General features: G+C 37.5%; 1 protein-coding gene across 1 annotated transcript in view; it reads left to right on the top strand.

The window, feature by feature from the left end:
- Positions 1-20,499, top strand: part of LOC106879930 (ubiquitin carboxyl-terminal hydrolase 19) — a 163,422-nt gene that overhangs the window by 90,604 nt on the left and 52,319 nt on the right. The window contains exons 16-17 of the mRNA XM_052977848.1: positions 4,287-4,381; positions 18,957-19,064. Coding sequence (XP_052833808.1) covers positions 4,287-4,381; positions 18,957-19,064 — 203 coding nt within the window. The remainder of the gene's footprint in view (positions 1-4,286; positions 4,382-18,956; positions 19,065-20,499) is intronic.

Raw genomic sequence — 20,499 nt, forward strand, 5'->3', positions numbered from 1 at the left:
TATTTGTGTTATTGTTTATACTTTACCACACTTGGAACCTTCCCTGTGTAGGATTTTGAACGTGCAATGGACCATGGACTGCATGGCAGAGTATGCTGGTTTGTGATTTTATGTATATGCTGAGCGTATCTGGGCTATATTTGTTGATGTTTGCATAACTGGAAGGACAAATCTGTATATTCTCTAGTATGTAAGTGTCTCTACACACTGTTGATACACATGTATGCTGTCTTTAACTCTTCCTTGGTGTCTTTATTAAGATACCTCGATTCTATTGGATCCTGCAAATAATTGTGTGTGTGTGTGTGTGTATGTATCTCATCCTCCTCCTCATCATCATCGTTTAACATCTGCTTTCCATGCTGACATGGGTGGGACAGTTTGACAGGAGCCAGCCAGGCAGAAGCCTGCACCAGACTTTGGCAGGATTTTTACAGCTGGGTGCCCTTCCTAAAGCCAATTACCCAGCAGTGTGCTTTTTATGTGGCACAAGCCCAGGCGAGGTCAGTTTTGGCAAGCTTTTTACAGCTGGATACCCTTCCAAACACCAAGCACTTTACAGAGTGGACTGGATGCTTCTTAAGTGGCACCTGCACTGACAGGGTCACCAAGTAACCTGCAAGACAAAAATCTTTTGAGAGGGTAGTGGATATTGGAGGATCATTTTCCTGTCGTGTTTTCTGTCCGCCACTACCCTCCACGAAAACAATTTGAGTTGTGTTCGTGGGAAGAACCATTTTAATGATGCGTACTGCCTTAATTCTTCGAAGCGCCGGAGTTTTAATGGTGGCAGCTGATGAAGAGGATGTTTCTATGTGGCCTGCTTGTTTGTTGCACCTTGTTTGCCATTTTGTCCTTGTTCTTTTGCCACGTCATGTACCCAGTTATGTATCTATATGTACATGTAGATGAACGTATATACATACATGTACATATATATGCATATACTCATATTGTTTATATATATATATATATACATACATATGACAGGCTTCTTTTAGTTTCTGTCTACCAAATCCTGTCACAAGACTTTGGTCAGCCCAAGGCTATGGTAGAAGAAACTTGCCCAAGGTACCATACAGTAGAACTGAACCTGAAATCATGCATACATACATGCACACACACTAGGGTGCAGTGCAGAAGGTTACCAACCCAGTACCTTATCAAATCCTCGTCCTCTTCCTTGGGACCTTACCTTGATTACGACGATATTTTTGGCTGTCATGTAATCAGCAATGTTGTGATCAACAATCAATCGTAGAAGACTGTTCAATAAAGTCAAATTGATTTTCTTATACATTTTCACAAATTTAGACTCCAGCAGCACATTACATTCACTTTCTGCTGTGTCCCAGACATCTTGGAGGTTGTTCATACCCTGACACCATATATATATATATATATATATATATATATATATAAAGGTTAGAAGAGTTAGATGCTGGAATAACTGTCTAAGGGATAAAAATATCTGTTTTACTACTGGTATAATTAAAAAATAATAATCGATGCTAGTTAATTGTTGTTGATCAAGATTTCTCCATTTTCTGCTTAATTTAAATTTATACATATATATCTTATATATATAAAAGATAGTTTGTGTTAGTGTGTGTGTGCGTATAGTTTCACACTTTCAATTTGAACCAAAATTACAAAGTGTTGCATTACGAGAGTGATGATGTGTGAATAATGAAGGTAATGTTTCTCCGAATTAGTCATATCTGTATTGTAATAAAGAAAACTGCTTATCTATCTACCAAATAAACTATGCTTTTGACTCAACAACGCTTTTTTACAACTAAAATAACTTCGGCAATTAGGTTGAGTCACACAATTTTCAGGTCATATTTGGACAATTTTTCGATTAGCTTCCAATGTTTCACGCATGCATAGAATTCTACTCAGACAAACATTTATGAAAATGTATACATATTGTATTAAAATAAGCCATTACCAAAAAAATTACATTAAAAGACATCCATTTTTCTAAATGTTTTGAGGAAATACAGTCATACACACATAGTCTCTCTCTCTCTCTCTCTCTCATGCACAGAAATGATGTATGCATATGTATTTATGGGCGAAGGTAAAGAATATGCACTCTCGGTGTTAAGGGTCAGGGTTGCACAGAGAACAGGTGGTGTACATATCCTTTACCTTTGCTATGTACGTGTGTATGAAAGATAATGTATGTGTGTGTGTGTGAGAGAGAGAGAGTGCGAGTGTCACTTACACATACATGCAAAAAAATTCATACATCACAACACACATCTTCACTCACTCACTTTCTCTTTCTCTCACATGTCCATTTCATATACATGTACATCTTACACTTTCTTCTCTCACTTCAAAGCAAATGTCACCTTTTCACTTTATCCTCTCTTTCAATATCTGCTCTCTTCAGAGATTAAGTCAATTTTATGGAAATTAACTAACAATCATATGATCCCATATATGTCGAGTTGACAACTTTGCTTCTTCAAATGAAAGAATGCCATAAAATATCTTCCTTTGACACACCTACACACACTCTAGGTAAAACTTCTGTGCAAATTATGTTATTTCTTGCAGTGTGCATGCACAAAATTAAAGCTCAAATCCAATTGAAATGATCCTTTTCTATTGTGTAATTTGTGTTTATGATGAGTGCATTTAAAAACTTGATCTTCAATATAAACTTAAAAGAAAGTTTTCCCAGAAATCCTGTCCTTTATCTCTTCTTTCCAGCATGTCCGAGATGACATTTCCGTCCCCCACTTATTATTATTTTTTTTCCTAAATTTCTTCCGATTCCTATGTTTGCGAAACAGAAGATTAGGATTTCACCCACAAAATACGTTTTCAATATTTTCATTTTCTCCCTCTCCACACCAAATTCACTTTTTTTTACTTTTTTTAAGTTTTTATTCTTGGAGGAAAAAACAGAGTACAAATTTTTAAGAATTTCACCTATCACCTCACCACTTTCAAAAAGATACACACTCCAACTTTTAGCTTTTTGGAAAACGGGGAAGTTGCTTCAGAAATAATGTCGTTTATCTGTTGTTTCTAGCATGTTGGGTTTTCTGGTGATGGTCTGGTATTTTTAAAGTCTACTATTTCAGTAGAATTCTACGCATGCAGGAAACATCAGCCAAAAGTGAAAGATTGGGAGATTTTAGTGCCAGATTTTTATTTTACTGCCAGATATCCTTTCTGTCGCCAACCCTTGCTTGTTTTTGAAATAAGTGATTTTTCTTTTATTCCTCAAGTCGTAGTGAAAACAAAATGACAGGGGGTATTGTTTGCAACAGAATGTGTGACCCTTTTGCACACACAATGTCAAGCAAAGGAACACATGAAATGTAAGCAACAGCTGTTGCAAGACATTTGTTAGCTTGTGGTTACAGTAGGATCATATGCTGTGAGTGATGGTGGAATACAAATTTTATATACATCATTGCAAAGTGAACTTTGTAACTTTACAGTGATGCCTTTACACAAACATGTGTGCTTGCGTAAGCACACGGTGCAAATAAAGGTGGAGGAGTGACCACCAAATATCAAAAGTGGAGTAAAATACAATGTCTTATGAGAAACGCATACAGGTAGTTAATAAATAGTTAACTAATTTATAAGTATTTTAAAATTGGTAGTTACTTTTCAATCACCCTGTGTGTGTGTATGTATGTGTATATATATATATATATATATATATATATATATATGGCAATTTAAGCACCTCCCCCATATAACCCCACCTCATAACTTGTTTATTTTCTGGAATTTTCAGAAAATTTGTTTTTCATAATTGTATGAATTTCTGTGTGTAGAACACAAATTTGCAAAAAAATTTCTGAAAATTCCAAGATATAAAAGTTATGGGGTGCTTAAACCAGATGTCCAACAATAATTTTAGGTACAGGTGTGGCTGTGTGGTAAGAAGCTTGCTTCCCAACCACATGGTTCTGGGTTCTGTCTTACTCTGTGACACCTTGGGCAAATGTCTTCTACTATAGTCTTGGGCCGACCAAAGCATTGTGAGTGGATTTGGTAGACAGAAACTGAAAGAAGCCTGTCATCTATATATATATATGCATATGTTTGAAACTGAAAGAAGCCTGTTGTAGATATATATATATGTATGTGTTTATGTGTGTTTGTCCCCCTACCGTCGCTTGACAACTGAAGGTGTGTTTATGTCCCCAAAATTTAGCAGTTTGGCAAAAGAGACCGATGGAATAAGTACCAGGCTTATATATGTGTTTCTTTATATTGAATTAATATTTTGAGATGTATTTTTTCAGATTCGTGTGTTTGAATCCAAAAGAAGCAAGATACACAAAATCTATGGACGTGGCACTTTGTTGAGCAGTGACTACAGCACTGAGAGGCTTATAGCGTGAGTAGATATTAACTTGTTCTTTCACTTGTCTTACTTTCATTTGCTCATGCCAGCATGTGTTGGCTGAATACTTATTATTGAAGCATTTTTTTTACTGCGGGATGCTCTTCCTGATGCAAATACCTTTTTTTTTTTTTTTGGAGTAAGGGATTTTGTATTTCACTTTGTCTTCAAAAACGCTGAGCTAGAGAAAGGTTTTTTTAGCAGGGAATGTTAACAAAGTTACACTGACAATGTTTTGCTCAAGCAATTTATAAGAATAATCAGAATATAAATCTTTACAAACACACACACACACATGCACCCGTATATAAATGCACATATAATAAGCAATAAGTAGAAAAATTGTGATTAAAAAATCCAGGCAGATATCAATAAGTTTTAAATGAATTTGATTTACTATATCCCACAATCAGATACCAGTAAATGCAAGTAGAATACATCCAAGGTAATTCCTCATCCTCATGTATGATAAGTAGATCCAAATAACATTTAGAAGAATTTTGAGAAATTCAGACTATTAGACAATAAAAATATGTATAGAAAAAAATCACATCTTTATTGCTGGAATCACCCTACAAACCTGACAATTGTTTCTGTTGTATTAACATAATTAGATATAGAAAATATCAGTACATGAATGTATACAAAAAGAGCAATAAGAAGAAATCAAATCTAAGGGAAGTTATTTCTGTATTTAACTCATGAAGTCAGTGGATAATGAATGAATAAAAAATAAACATAGGAATTCTACATTATGGCAATTAGAAACATAGAAATTCTATGTCATGACAGTTACCTATTTATTAAATATAGTAAACTTTTTTTAGAAAAATTATGCTTATTGTATAACACATGAAAATCAATTATAATTAAGAAATGAAATATGTAAATGCCTTCTGAAATTTGTTACAACATTTCATTGTAAAATTGCCATTAAAATTTAATAAAATTAATTCAGAAGTAATTTACATAATACATTTCTTCAAAGGAAAGATCATATGTAATATTACCTATATTGTGTTTAGGTATGTAACTGATAATGGACCACTTTAAACCATACTTAATGCATTTACTAAGATTTGCAGAATTAACTTTTCTTTTATACTTAAATGAATGATTATGATTATGAAATCTAGATTTCCAAATTGTGAACCTATGTAATAATATGAGCCTATGTAATAATGCTTATGATCTCCTGTTATTACCTTATATTAAGACCTGTTGAGGCAAGTGAAATCGAAATCGAACTAAATTTGTAGACTGGCACCCATGCCAATGTCTCTTCATTGAACACTAAACTTGGCTTGTGAAGATCTGTTGGGGCAAGCGAAAGCGAAATTGTGATGGCACCTGTACCAGTAGAACACTAAGAGCACTGTCCGAGTGTGATCATTGCCAGAGCACCAGCTGTCTGGCTTCTGTGCTGGTGGCACGTAAATAGCACCATTTGAGCATGATCGTTACCAACGTCACCTTCCTGGCACTTGTGCCAGTGGCACGTGAAAAGACATTCAAGTGAGTTCATTGCCAGTACCGCTGGACTGGCTCCTGTGCAGGTGGCATGTAAAATACACCATTTCGAGCGTGGCCGTTGCCAGTACCTCCGGAGTGGCCTTTGTGCCGGTGGCACATAAAAGCACCCACTACACTCTCGGAGTGGTTGGCGTTAGGAAGGGCATCCAGCTGTAGAAACTCTGCCAAATCAGATTGGAGACTGGTGTAGCCATCCGGTTCACCAGTCCTCAGTCAAATCGTCCAACCCATGCTAGCATGGAAAGCAGACGTTAAACGATGATGATTTCCTGAAACACTGATTTTCTGAAGACAGACGATTTTGTTTTTATAATTACACAGGCATTTATTCACTTGTAGTTGGTACTCATGGTTAAAAGAATTCCTACTTGTCCTCATCTCAGAATTAGGTATTAAAGCAGGATTATTATTATTATAATTAATATTAAAACTAGATGTTACCTTAACAGAGTTGGTGTTACTTTTACTTAAAGAATCAAAATTTAGTTCAGGAAAATTATCATTAGAATTAATTTCAAGATACAATTTATCGATTTTACTCTTGTTTACAGATTTTGAGTTGAGATAGTCCCTAAATCTCTGTTTATTATGTGCTGCTATAATTGCAGCTATATTTCTAGTGGTTGAATATGAACATTTTACACTATGCTGATTGAATAGTTTCTCATGTTTACTTGAAGACAGGAAATATTTACCTAGTGCAGCATAGAATTTTCGAGGAGTATTGCTAGCTATTGAGTATATAAATGGTGCATCATATCATATAGTATTTCTTGATTCTTTCTATTATTTATTTATACACATTTCTTAGTATTAACATTATTAATATTGGTTTTTTTCCTACCATAATTTTTATTCCTAAGTTTATAAATATTACATCTTGTGTACTGTTTCGTTATTGGTAGGATCAACAAAATACAATGCGTGGCTGTTTGGTAAGAAGTTTGTTTCTCAAATACGCGGTTCCAGGTTTAGTTATACTGTGAGGCACTTTGGCCAATGTCTTCTACTATAGCATCGTGTTGACCAAAGCCGTGTGAGTAGATTTGGTAGATAGAAACTGAAAGAAACACATCATATATGTGTGTCTGGGCTTATCCCCCACCACTGCTTGACAACTGGTGTTGGTGTGTTTATATCCCTGTAACTTAGTGGTTTGGTGAAAGAGATCAGTTGAATAAGTACCACATTTTAAATATATAAGTCCTGGGTTTAATTCATTGGACTAAAAATTCTTCAAGGCAATGTCCCAGCATGGCTATGGTCAATTGAATGAAACAGTCAAAGATGAAAGACATCCAGCGAGTGATAAATATCATTTAATGTATGCAAGAGTTATTTGTGAGCAACTTTTAAGTTTCATGCTCAGACAGTGCAGTAATTGGGCAGGCTTGTATAAAATGCTCTATACTGTACTGTAATTGTTTGAGTTTAAATGTATGTTTGTGTATATATATATATATATATATATATATATATATATTATTTTGCTTAAAAGAGTTCCAACACTGTCTGTTTTTTATGTTTTATTTATATTCCTGCAGAACTAATGTGGGGTATAGAATATGGAATATACAATATATAATATAATATACAATATATAATATAAAATAAAATAAAATAAAAATGGATGGCACCATGAAATAAAGTATTGAATGTAGATGAAATATTGAGTGTTCAATATAAAGGATCAAATATATAAATATATAAATATAAATATATATATATAAAGGCGACTCGAGTTTCAGGGCTATTTCCCTTCGTCATGGCCGGTATGACAGTCTTTAACAGACTGTAATAAGTTGGCTGGTTTTCTGTCTTTTATACCAATTCCTTTGGATGGCAGCAGTAGGTGTCTGGCTATTTTTAGAATTGATGTTAAATCTATTTTTAGACATGATGATATTTTAATTTATTGTTTTGTGTGGGTTGTAGGGATATATATATATATATATATATATATACACACAGGTTGTTCCATAAAATGTGCTCAATTTGAAAGATGAATAATTAAAATGAATTCTTATAAACATGGTTATGTTCTGCTAATGAGTTATGTCTCCTGTTTAGGTATAGAACACAATGTCGGTCATATGTCCACCTGTACTGAGTCTGTATACATTTATGCGCTCCTTGAAATTTCCCATAACTGTCTCACAGATGTGTGGTCCAATGCCTCCAATCACACACTTGATTTCAGCCTTGAGTTCAAGAATTGTATGTGGTTTCTTAATATATACCTATGATTTCACATACACCAATAAGAAGAAGTCACAAGAGGTAAGACTGCAGGACCTTGGTGGCCATTGCTGGTCACCATGCAAGGGTATCAATCATTGTGGAAATTTTTTTGTGCATTAATGTGAGCTTTAGGTGAAAAGTGTAGCAGGTCACTCCATCCTGCTAAAACCAGAGGTGGTCAATCTCTGTATCTTCCAAGTTCAGGCATAACTGAGTGGATATTCTCTATTAATGGTAACTGTATTCCCCTCATCATTTTCAAAGAAGAATGGTCCAAGTGCTCCACCTGCCCAAAAACCACACCACAGAGTCGCTTTCGGTGGATGCATTTCATACTCTTGCATTATTTGAGGATTTTCATTTCCCCAAATCCGGCAGTTCTGTTTATTGACAAATCAACTCAAGTGGAAGTGGGCCTTGTCACTGAAGGTGATTTTCTTTCCAAAATTTTCGTCATCTGAAGATGCTGTGTAAGTTGAATTTTGTACACATGCATATGGAGATCTTTATGCAAAATTTGATGTAATGAAGTGGTTGGGATGCCCACCTGCTCTGAACGTTGGTGAGTTGATTTTCCCAGACTCAGAGTGACACTGTCTTTCACAACAGCAATTTGTTGCTCTATCCAATGAGAACGGTACTGCCCAGGTGATTTGGCCGTTGCAACTGAACCTGTTGTTTTAAACTTCGCTATTAGTCTGCAAACTGTAGATTCATTGGGTGCTTCATTTCTCCCCAAAATGGTACAAAGTGTTTGAGCTGTTTATGTTGCACTTTCTCCATTTTGGTAAAATGTCTTCACGATGAAAATGTGTCTTGTAAACTGCTCCATGACACACTGCACACTATTCAAAGCACAAAAGTGTCACCCAATTCAGTGCTCTTTATGAAACACCCTATATATATATATATATATATATATATATATATATATATATATATATATATATATATATATAGTCAATTCAAATAAATGAGTAAAATTAATGGACAACAAGAGAACATAAACAAGGAATGTATTAACTTGACACATAGCTCTTCGTTGGAAAGGAGAAAGGGTAAAGTCCAAAGAAGGAAAAGAAATCGCTAACAGCACATGTATAGTTACATTGCTGAAGCAGATACATATATATTCGCTCTTTAACTTGTTTCAACTTTAAAGGTGTGGTCACACTACCATTGGCTGTTCTACACTTTCATTATTTGAAGTCTCTCTCTTATGAATGAAGAAGTTTGATGCTGCTGCCCTCATCTGTGTCTCCTGCCGTGAGGTAGGCTCATCTGGAACCCTTGATGGAAGATCCAGTTTTTGTTTTGAAGACACCTACATCCACACTATGCAGGTCTCTCAGGCATTTTGGAAAGATATTGAAGAGATGTAAGTCCTTGAAACCCAAGCTGTTGCAGTATCTGGTCATGTATTTTGACGGCGATGTTGGGATGTTTGGCACTATACAGTGGCATTCCATTTTGCTGTTTGTGTAACTTTCAATACCAAAGTTTGGTAGAAGTCCTTCCAAGATTTTTCAGATGTATATCACTGCATATCTTTCCCGCCTTCATTCTGGGGAGAAGAATCTTAACTCCTCCAGCTTTTCCCAGTAGCCGATACGTTGCATTGAGATAATTTTCTTTGTGTAGCTTTGTTGGACTGCTTTGAGTTCCGCCATGGATTTTATATTGTGTGGTGACCATAGTTGGGAGCAGCAGTCCAAGTGGCTGAGAACGTATATCCTCCAAAGGACTATCATAGTTTCCTTTTCTCTTATTCTGAAAGTTCAGAGGATCCATCCAGCTAGCTGTCTGCATTTTATTGCCAAATTAGTAATATGCACCTGGAAAGATACATCATTATTCATGTCAATGCCCAGATATGCATAGATTTTGATTCAGGGATTGCAATTCCTCCTAGACCAATGTATCTTATCTGCATGTTGTTTAGCTTTGTGTGCTGGTAGTGCAGGGCTTAGAATTTTCCAGCATTAAACTGGATGTTATTGTCCTCAACCCACCTGTTTATTGTGTCCAACCCCCATTATACATGCACAATATTTCCCGGGTTCTGAATTGTCTGAGATACTTTTGTGTCATCTGCATAGCTCCCTCACAGGTGGGAAATTATACAATTAACTTCAGTGCATCTCACAGTGCAGATGTATCTTGTCAGGTGATATAATAATGTATCTCAGTACATAAATAATGCTTTGTTTGGATTCACTTGAACATGTTGTTAGTGGTTGTGGCTTAAATACATTGAGAAGAAAAGGCTTTGACAGGTTTAGTTGTAAAGTTATAGATTCAAGCAGGAATTAAGACAAATAAGAAAAATATAAAGAATAAGGAAAATAAAGCATACAATAAACTAAAATAAAGTAAACCATTAAGTGGTTAGTCGTTTGCACACACACACACACACACATACACACACACACCTGCTGTCACATATTCATAGATAAACATATGGCAATAAATCTTTTGATAACTATCCAGCCATCTTAGTATGATGCTGGCGGGCCAGACAACATGCTTAAAGGATGATACAGTCATAACTCTTAATGGCTATATATATATATATATATATATATAAAAATATATATATATATATAGGCTATATATATTTATATACACACACATGTAGACGCATCTACGCCGCTCACATACATGCACAGACTTATCCATTTATATATACACATCTATACACATCTATACATATATAGATGTGTATATACTATGGGAACTTACATACTGTCATAGATGCACACATAAAGACATAGACACTCATTCGTTTGCTCATATGTTAATCATTGTATGGATTTGTTCTATACGGGTGTGTGGCATGTAAAGAAGCACCCAGCACACTCTGTAAAGTGGTTGGCGTTAGGAAGGGCATTCAGCTGTAGAAACATTGCCAGATCAGATTGGAGCCTGGTGCACCTGCTGGCTCTCCAGACCTCGGTCAAACCGTCTAACCCATGCTGGCATGGATGACGATGATGATGGTGTGTGTGTATGTATATATTTATGTACATCTAAAAATGTGTGTGTGTGTGTGTGTATGTGGGGGTGGGAAGTGTGCATGTCTCTATGTATGAACGTTTACATTGGAAATGTAGTCATACCAGTGAAAGTCTATTTGGGTGTGGTGTGTGCCTCTCTACACTTGCATATACACATGGAGCCATACATGCAGCGACGAATGTGTGCATAGCCACATCCAGTAGGGGCAACAAAAGGTTTTCGGTTAACTACAATGTGTACCCCTCACCCAACTTTGTTGCCTCATAACTTCCCAAAAATGAATACTTTTTAATGAAATTTTCAACAAATCCCACTCAGATGCTGTAGATTCAGAGTATAATAGGGATTTATGGGAAAGAATTTTTCTGAGAAGTGCGAAGAGGAGTTTTGGAAAATTCACATAACCCGATGTTTTTCTCTCATGACTTTCAGGAAAATTAGTATTTCTTAATGAAATTTTATATAAATACCTTTCAAACTGCATAGATTACGATTAGAAAGAAATTTTTGGGAAAATGTTTTCCGAGGGGGCAGAGAGAGGAGTTTCGAATCAAGTTAATTTTTTTCACTCCATCTCCACCATTCCCCTCCAGACTGATTTTGGTCAATTCTTTTTGGCACTTAAAAACTATAGGAGGATTCTTTTCAGCTTTCTCACTCTCACATGTATTTATGTTTTGCAATATTTTTCTTCCTGCTATTTGCATTTTTGTTAAATTATAGTATTTATAGTACATTTCAGTTTCCCCCTAACTTTTATTTAGTTACCTTGTACTACACATAAGCCAAAGTCTGTGTGATGTTTGCTTCATTTATGGACTGAAATACTAGAGATTATAGATCAGACGTTTTCATGCACCCATGATGATATTGGCTGCAAGGAAACAGCGCTATTGTTTACATGAAAGTTAACAGCCATTTCTTATATATGTTCAATATAATCTAAGTGAATAACTTTCAATATTCATAGTTCAATTTTTGCAGTGATTTTTCAACCTAGTCAATGATGGGTGTTTCTGCTAGTATATATATATATATATATATATATATATATATATATAGGTGTATGTTGGGATATATAGGTGTATGATGGCCAAATAGCCATCAAAAATTATGACCATATCATCCTTTAAGCATACTGTCTGGCCCACTAGCGTCTCACTAGAATGGCTGGATAGCTGTCAAAAGATTTGTTGGCATATGTGTATCTACAAATATGTAACAGCAGGTGTGAGTGTGTGCAAATGACTAACAGTATGATGCGTACTGACACACTTAAGGGTTTACTTTATTTTAGTTTATTGTCTGCTGTATTTTCCTTATTCTTTGTATTTTTCTTATTTACCTTAATTCCTGCTTGTACCTTTAACTTCACAACTAAACCTGTTCCTAGCCTTTTCTTCTACCACCACTAACAACATGCTCTAAACAAACAAAACTTGTTTCTGTAACAAGATACATTATTACACCAACTGAGTTGATAAATAAAAGAAGAATAAAATTGATTTTTGATTATTGCCAAAGAAAAAAAGATGTAAAGGAAATACGAAAGATGCAATGAAATATTTCGAAGTAGGAGATAACGTGCATTTCGAAACCTACAGAAATGGTAAAGAAGGCTGTGAGGGTGGCCTTGTAACCAAAACGATAGGAAGTATGATGTAATCAAATTAAAGGACCATGCTGGGAACATAAGAGACACATAAATCAACAAAAAAGAAAAGACATGCCAAAGAGTGGAGAGGAATTCCTATGGAAGTATTGTTTGATGTATTTGATGTCCCAGCACTGAAAGTAATGGAGTCCCATAGAACCAGCAGGAGAAAACGGAAACCGACTGAACACCTTGAGATAAGGGCCAAGCAAAAAAGATACTAAAAAATAATAATAATAAATAAAAAAAATTTTATTCCTTCGGAATTCAAAATCTCAAAAGGTGAGATGTTGTGGCAAGAATACAGGACCCTCTGACAAGAATACATGGGACCACTACATATAAATAGTAATGGTCTGATGTAGTCGGCAGTTTATAGTTTGGTCTTCAAAGTCCAGGTACAGTTTATAGTTTGAGTTAGTGTATTGGAAATATTGATTGTTGGTTTGTTATGCATTTGTCACTGCTGCTGTTTCTATTTTATGTTGTTATAACACTGTTACAGTGTACTCTTTATCTTCGACAGTATCAACTGTACTACAATATTGGAGGCGTAAGGATATAACATCATCAGCATCATGGTTTAACGTCCTCTTTCCATGCTGGCATGGGTTGGACGGTTTGACTGAGGGCTGGCGAGCCAGAAGGCTGCACCAGGCTCCAATCTGATCTAGCAATGTTTCTACAGCTGGATGCCCTTCCTAACGCCAACCACTCTGAAAGTGTAGTGTGTGCTTTTTACGTGCCACTGACACAAGGGCCAATTAGGCGGTACTGTCATTGGCCACAACAATGACTTCACTTGCCTCAACAGGTCTTCGCATGTGGGCAATGATTGAAGGCTGCTCTTAAACGAGCTGGTTATGCTGCACTAGCATAAGCCATGGTTACAGTCTCACTTGGCTTACTATGTCTTCTCAAGCACAGCATATCTCCAAAGGTCTTGGTCACTTGTCATCGCCTCAGTGAGGGCCAGCGTTTGAAGGTTGTGTTTCATCACCTCATCCCAGGTCCTCTTGGGTCTACCTCTTCCATAGGTTCCCATTACTGCTAGGGTGTGACACATTATCACCCAGCTGTCCTCATCCATTCACAACACATGACCATACCAGCGCAGTCGTCTCTCTTGCACACCACATCTGATGCTTCTTATGTCCAGCTTTTCTCTCAGGGCTCTTACACTCTGTCGTGTATGCACACTGACATTACACATCCAGCAGAGCATACTGGCTTCATTCCTTGCAAGCCTACGCATGTCCTCAGCAGTCATGGCCCATGTTTCACTGCCATGTAGCATGGCTGTTCGTACACATGCGTCATACAGTCTGCCTTTTACTCTGAGTGAGAGGCCCCTTGTCACCAGCAGAGGTAGGAGCTTTCTGAACTTTTCCCAGGCTATTATTCTAGCAGCTATGCTCTCAGAGCAACCACCCCCCACTACTGACTTGGTCACCCAGGTAATGAAAACTATCAACTACTTCAAGTTTTTTCTACACATTTTCAGTGTTTATTGCACCTGAGTATTTGCCACATACAAAAACTATCTTTCCAGTTAACCTTTCTTTGATGTTGCTGCACCTCTTATGTGTCCATAGCCTACACCGGGTACATCTTATGGAGTTTCTACCTATGCCTTTTCTACAGATTGAGCAGGGCCATCTAATTGAAGGGACTTTGGTTTTTGCTAGATTGATTCTAAGGCTCTTCAATTCTAGACCTTGCTTCCACACCTGAAACTTCTCTAGTTCTGATAGTGACTCAGCAATTAGAGCAAGGTCATCAGCATAGAGAACCTCCCAGGGGCATCCTGTCTTGAATTCCTCTATTATTGCCTGAACGACTATGATGGATAAGAGGGGGCTGAGGACTGATCCTTGGTGGACCCATACTCCTACCCGGAATTCTTCACTATACTCGTTGCCAACCCTTACCTTACTGACTGCATCCCTGTTCATGGCTCATACAGCTCTCACTAACTACTCATCTATCCCTAGTTTCTACATTGACTACCAGATAAGGGATCGGGGGACCCTGTCAAAGGCTTTCTCCTTGTCAATGAAACCTGGGTACAGAGATTTATCCTTGGCTAGGTATTTTGCCTGCAGCTGTCTCACTAGAAATATAGCATCAGTGGTAACTTTGCCCTGGCACAAATCCAAACTGCATCTCGTCTAGACTGACTCTCTCCCAAATTAGTTGGGCTATGACCCTCTCTGTAACTTTCATTACCTGATCCAACAACTTGATGCCTCTGTAATTATTTGTATCTAATGCATCATCTTTACCTTTGTAGCAGTTGACTATGGTGCTGCTACACCAGTCATTGGGTATGATGACTCCTTCATCATATATCACCTGATTGACTCTATGGGTGACGAGACTATAGCCGACACCACTAGATATTTTAAGCAGTGATTCCCGATGGGCCAGAGGCTTTCCCTGTCATCTTTCCATGCTGGCATGGGTTGGACGGTTTGACTGAGTATGCCCTTCCTAACGCCAACCACTCTGAGAATGTAGTGGGTGCTTTTACGTGCCACTGGCATGAAGGCCAGTCAGGCAGTACTGGCAACGGCCACACTAGAAATGGTGTATTTTACGTGCCACCTGCACAGGAGCCAGTCCAGCAGCACTGGCAACGACCTCGCTCGAATGTTGTCTTTCATATGCCACTGGCACAAGTGACAGAGAGTGTTGTCATTAGAATAAGAATAACCTGGGCAAAGTTCAGAAAGCTCCTACCTCTGCTGGTGACAAAGGGCCTCTTGCTCAGAGTGAAACGTAGACTGTATGTGTGCAAACCGCCATGCTACATGGCAGTGAAACATGGCCCATGACTGTTGAGGACATGTGTAGGCTTGAAAGAAATGAAGCTAATATGATCCGCTGGATTTGTAATGTCAGTGTGCAATACACGACAGAGTGTAAGTGCCCTGAGAGAAAAGTTGAACCTAAGAAACATTAGATGTGGTGTACAAGAGAGACGACTGCGCTGGTATGGTCATGTGCTGCATATGGATGAGGAGAGCTGTGTGAAGTGTCACTCTCTAACAGTAGAAAGAACCCATGGAAGAGGTAGACCCAGGAAGACATGGGATGAGGTGGTGAAGCACAACCTTCAAAAGTTGGGCCTCATAGAGGCAATGACAAGAGACCGAGACCTTTGGAGATATGCTGTGATTGAGAAGATTCGGCAAGTAGAGTGAGATCACAGCCGTAGTCTTTACCAGTGTTGCATAACCAGCCCATTTAAAAGGTACCTTTGAATTGTCAGGTAACACATTGTGCGTGAGGAAACCTATTGAGTCAAGTAAAATCAAAGTCAAAATCACCATCAGAATCTCAATCAAATCGAAATCAAATGGAAATTGTTGTGCTGACCGACTCTCGTGCTGGTGGCACGCAATAAGCACTATTCATGTGTGTGTTGATGCCAGTGCTGTCTGACTGGCTCCCTGTGCCGGTGGCACATAAAAAGCATCATCTAAATGTGGTCAATGCCATATATATGGCGTTAGGAAAGACATTCACCCATAGAAACCATTCCAAAACAGACATGCAATCTGAACAGCCTTTCAGTCAGTCAGCTCCTGTCAAATCGTCCAACCCATGCCAACATAGAAAACAGACATTAAATGATGATGATGATGATGATGATATACAGAGTAAGCACATAAATGTGAAAGGTGGGAAAAAATAGTACTTGCATATCAGAGGTAGAATAATATGTTTTATTATTAAAGCTGCACAAAAATCACAAAAAACTGCTACTCAGTTTCACGTTCCATTCATCGGACAGTTGTGATTAAGAATGGGACAAGACTTAAGGTTATTGTACCTTAATTCTTATCCCATTCTTAATCACAACTGTCCAGTGAACAGGAACGTGAAACTCTAAGTAGCAGTTCTTTGTGATATTTTTGTGTTGTTTTTGCAGCTTCAATAATAAAGTATATATGTATGTATGTATGTTTACATATATATATATATATATATATATATATATATATACGTCACTCACAAGGCTTTGGTTGGCCCAAGGCTATAGTAGAAGACACCTGTACAAGGTGCCATGCAGTAGGACTGGACCTGGAACAATGTGTTTGAGCAGCACCTGTGTGTGTGTGTGTGTGTGTGTGTGTTTGTCCCCCACTACAGTGCTTGACAATTAGTGCTGGTTTGTTTACGTTTCCATAACTTAGTGGTTTAGCAAAAGAGACTGATAGAATAAGTACCAGGGTTAAAAAAGAAGTCCTGGGGTTAATTCATTCTTCTAAAAATTCTTCAAGGCGGTGCCCCAGCATGGCTGCAGTTTGATAACTGAAACATATAAAATATGAGATAAAAGATCGACATATGTATATATCTACAAGGGGGTGCTGAAAAGTTCCTGATTTCAAGGGTATCACAAAAGGCCTAGTTGGAGGCCCAACTTTGAGTTCTTTTACAGAGCTTAGACAAATTGAAAGTCCACTGCACTAAGTTTGTGAATCTAAGAAGGGAATATGTTGAATAAAATCATAATTAACTGATGCATGATTTCAATAGCTGGAACCGATGGTGCATTGTAAAAAACACTTCATCTCATGTTACTTTGCAATGACTTTGATACTTGACCTGTGGTACACCATGCATTTGTTCAGGCATTGTCAATTTGATGAAGGGAGTGAGTCAGTGTACAGCACAAACATTTGATCACTATAAACAAATCATTTGTGCAGTTGTTCAGCAAGAAATTCCAGAACCATCTTTCTCAGACTGCAAGAAATTTGTACAACATAATGTTCTATTATTAGTGGAGTAAACAAAAAAGTACTCCATCCAGAGTAAGAATAATGCCATTTAATAAATGCAAGTTTTAAATGTAAGCTACAATAAGTTTCAGGAATGTGAAAGATTGCAAGATAGTACAGAGCATGCTATACAAGCTGGTTCAACTACTGTACTGTCACAACAGGAAACTTATAGTAACTCATATTTAAACCCAGTGTTTATTAAATTGTAAATATGTTAGCTTTGTTATCATTATCATTCTGTTTTCCATGCTAGCATAAGTTGGACAGTTTGACAGGAGTTGGCAAGCTGAGAAGCTGCATCAAGCCCCAAGTATCTATTTTATCATGCTTTCTGTGGCTGGATGCCCATCCTAATGTCAGCCACTTAATAGAGTGTACTGAGCGTTCTTTACATGACTGTACATGGCACTTATACATGACACCAGAATGGATACTTTTTATGTGGCACTAGCATGGATACTTTTAATGTGGCACCAGCATGAGTGCTTTTATGTGGCACCAACATGGGTGCTTTATTAATGGCACCAGTGCAGATCCTTTTTATGTGGCAGCAGCACAGGTGTTTTCTACATTGCACCAGTATGGATGCTTTTTATATGGAGCCAGCATAGGTGCTTTATATGTGACACCAGCAGGGGTGCTTCATATGGGCATCAGCATGGGTGCTTCTTATATGGCACCAGCACCAATGATTCATATATGGCAAAGTACCATTGCTTTACATGTGGTACCAGTATGTATATCTGTATGAAATGAAGATGAACTAAGAAAAATAACCCTGGTTGGCCAGTGGCATGTATTTGTAAAGCAAAGGCAAAAGTTTTCTCCCTAAGAGTGAAAGGCAAACTACAACAATGGATCTGAATAATGTAGTCTTCTTATGCTATACATTACACACAATAATCGGGATATTCATGTAATGTGTGAATGTGCATATGTACAAGGGGAGTGGGGTGCAAATTTCCTGGCTTTAGATAAAAGAAAATACAGGAGGATCATTTAATTATGATTTTATTCAATATATTCCCCTCTCAGATTGAAGTGGCTCTTCAGTTTTTCTAAACCCTGTAAAAGAACTTAGAAGGTTGGGCATCCAACCAGGCTTTTCATGATACCCTTGAAGCCAGGAACTTTTCGGCACCCCTCGTATATCTTGTTATATCTGTCATGTTCTGATTTACGCTGTCCTTCTCATTTCCTCTTTCTCTGCACTAATTATTTCATGTCTTCTCTCTTTGCACTAATTATTTCATTATCTTCTAAGTCTCTCTCTCTTTTTCTCTATCTCTCCCTCTCATGTCAATTTTTCACTAATTCTCTCTTCCAGATCAGAAGTTCTGTCACAAGAGATGGCAGGTGAACCAGTTTATGAAATATACATCATCCAGGTAAATGTCTTCACTCCCACTCACACTCCTCAACCAGCCAACACATAGTGGCCCTTTGTCCTACCCCACCATTGTACCTAATTACTTCCCTCTCCTTTCTTCTCTGTCTGTTGTGCCTTGTGAGTGTAGTTAGCTAGCTTTGGGAATAATGATATGAAGAGAGAGTTGTATTTCAATGAACAGGAGCAAATCTACAAGCTCACATAACTTGGTCTCATCAAAATTCCTCATGTAACCATGGAAATTATTCGTGTATTTCTTTTTTCTTTGTCCTGTGTATGACTTGTGATACACAGTGATAAGAAACTTTCAAGAGAGCTGAACAACAGATGGTCTTCAGAGAAGAAACACCATCTTAGGCAAGTGTTTTGGCCCTTAACTTCTTACACTCTAAGCAGGCCAGGCTACATCCAGGTCATAACTCCTGGATGCTTTTCTGCCAACACTATTCAGAGAAGTTTCAAACCACAGAACCAAATTTTAGGTGCCTACAATACATTTACACAGTTGGTGTTTGGAGATGTTATTTCACTTTTATTAATGATGGTGGTGGTGGTGGTGAAACTGTGTTGATTATTTCAGTGGTTATTGTAGAACACTATTCTGTATATGAGTGTGATAGTGTATAGTAATGTATATATACAGATATAGCTGCAGGCGTGACTGTGTGGTAAGAAGTTTGATTCCCAACCACATGGTTTCAGGTTCAGTCTCACTGTATGGCACCTTGGGCAGGTGCCTTCTAATGTGGTCTTAGGCTCATCAAAGTCTTGTGAGTAGATTTGGTAGATGGTAACTGAAAGATGACTACCGTATATATGTGTGTGTGTTTGGTCTCTCCTCACTGCTTAACAACTGGTGTTGTCCCTGTAACTGAGTAGTTTAGTAAAAGAGATCAATAGAATACTACGATTTAAAAAAAAAGTACTGGGGTTGATTCATTCAGCTAAGTCCTTCAAGATGTTGCCCCAGCATGGCCACATTCTAATGACTGAAACAAGTAAATGATGAGAGATAAAAGATCTACACTACACTACAGCCTGCTCCCGATCCCATCACCTTTTGACTTTGGTAAAATTTAGAGGTGGATGACAGCCTGCTGGGCTGAAATCCACACACACACTGTGGCTCTAGGTCCTTGTTCTGTGTCAGACAAGGAATTGCATTGATCTGACAAGAATCCTGACCTTTGGATTTCACCCCTGGAGTTGGTCCCAATCTATGGGGTCTTGCCTTCCTCAACCAGATCCACTGGCAGGAGAATTTAAAGTCTGAGTTTCCCTTGAAACCTAGAGTACCCCATGTGGTTGGAAAGAGAACTGCTTACCACACAACCATGCCTGCATATATATATATATATATATATATATATATATAATTATAAATATATAGGGATTGACAGTAACCTGCTTCTCCAACATACTGAGAATTCAGAAATAGCAGTCAAAAAACTACTGATTTCAAAACTACAAATTATTACTC

The sequence above is a fragment of the Octopus bimaculoides genome, chromosome 29 (assembly GCF_001194135.2).
Source record: "Octopus bimaculoides isolate UCB-OBI-ISO-001 chromosome 29, ASM119413v2, whole genome shotgun sequence".
NCBI lineage: Eukaryota > Metazoa > Mollusca > Cephalopoda > Octopoda > Octopodidae > Octopus > Octopus bimaculoides.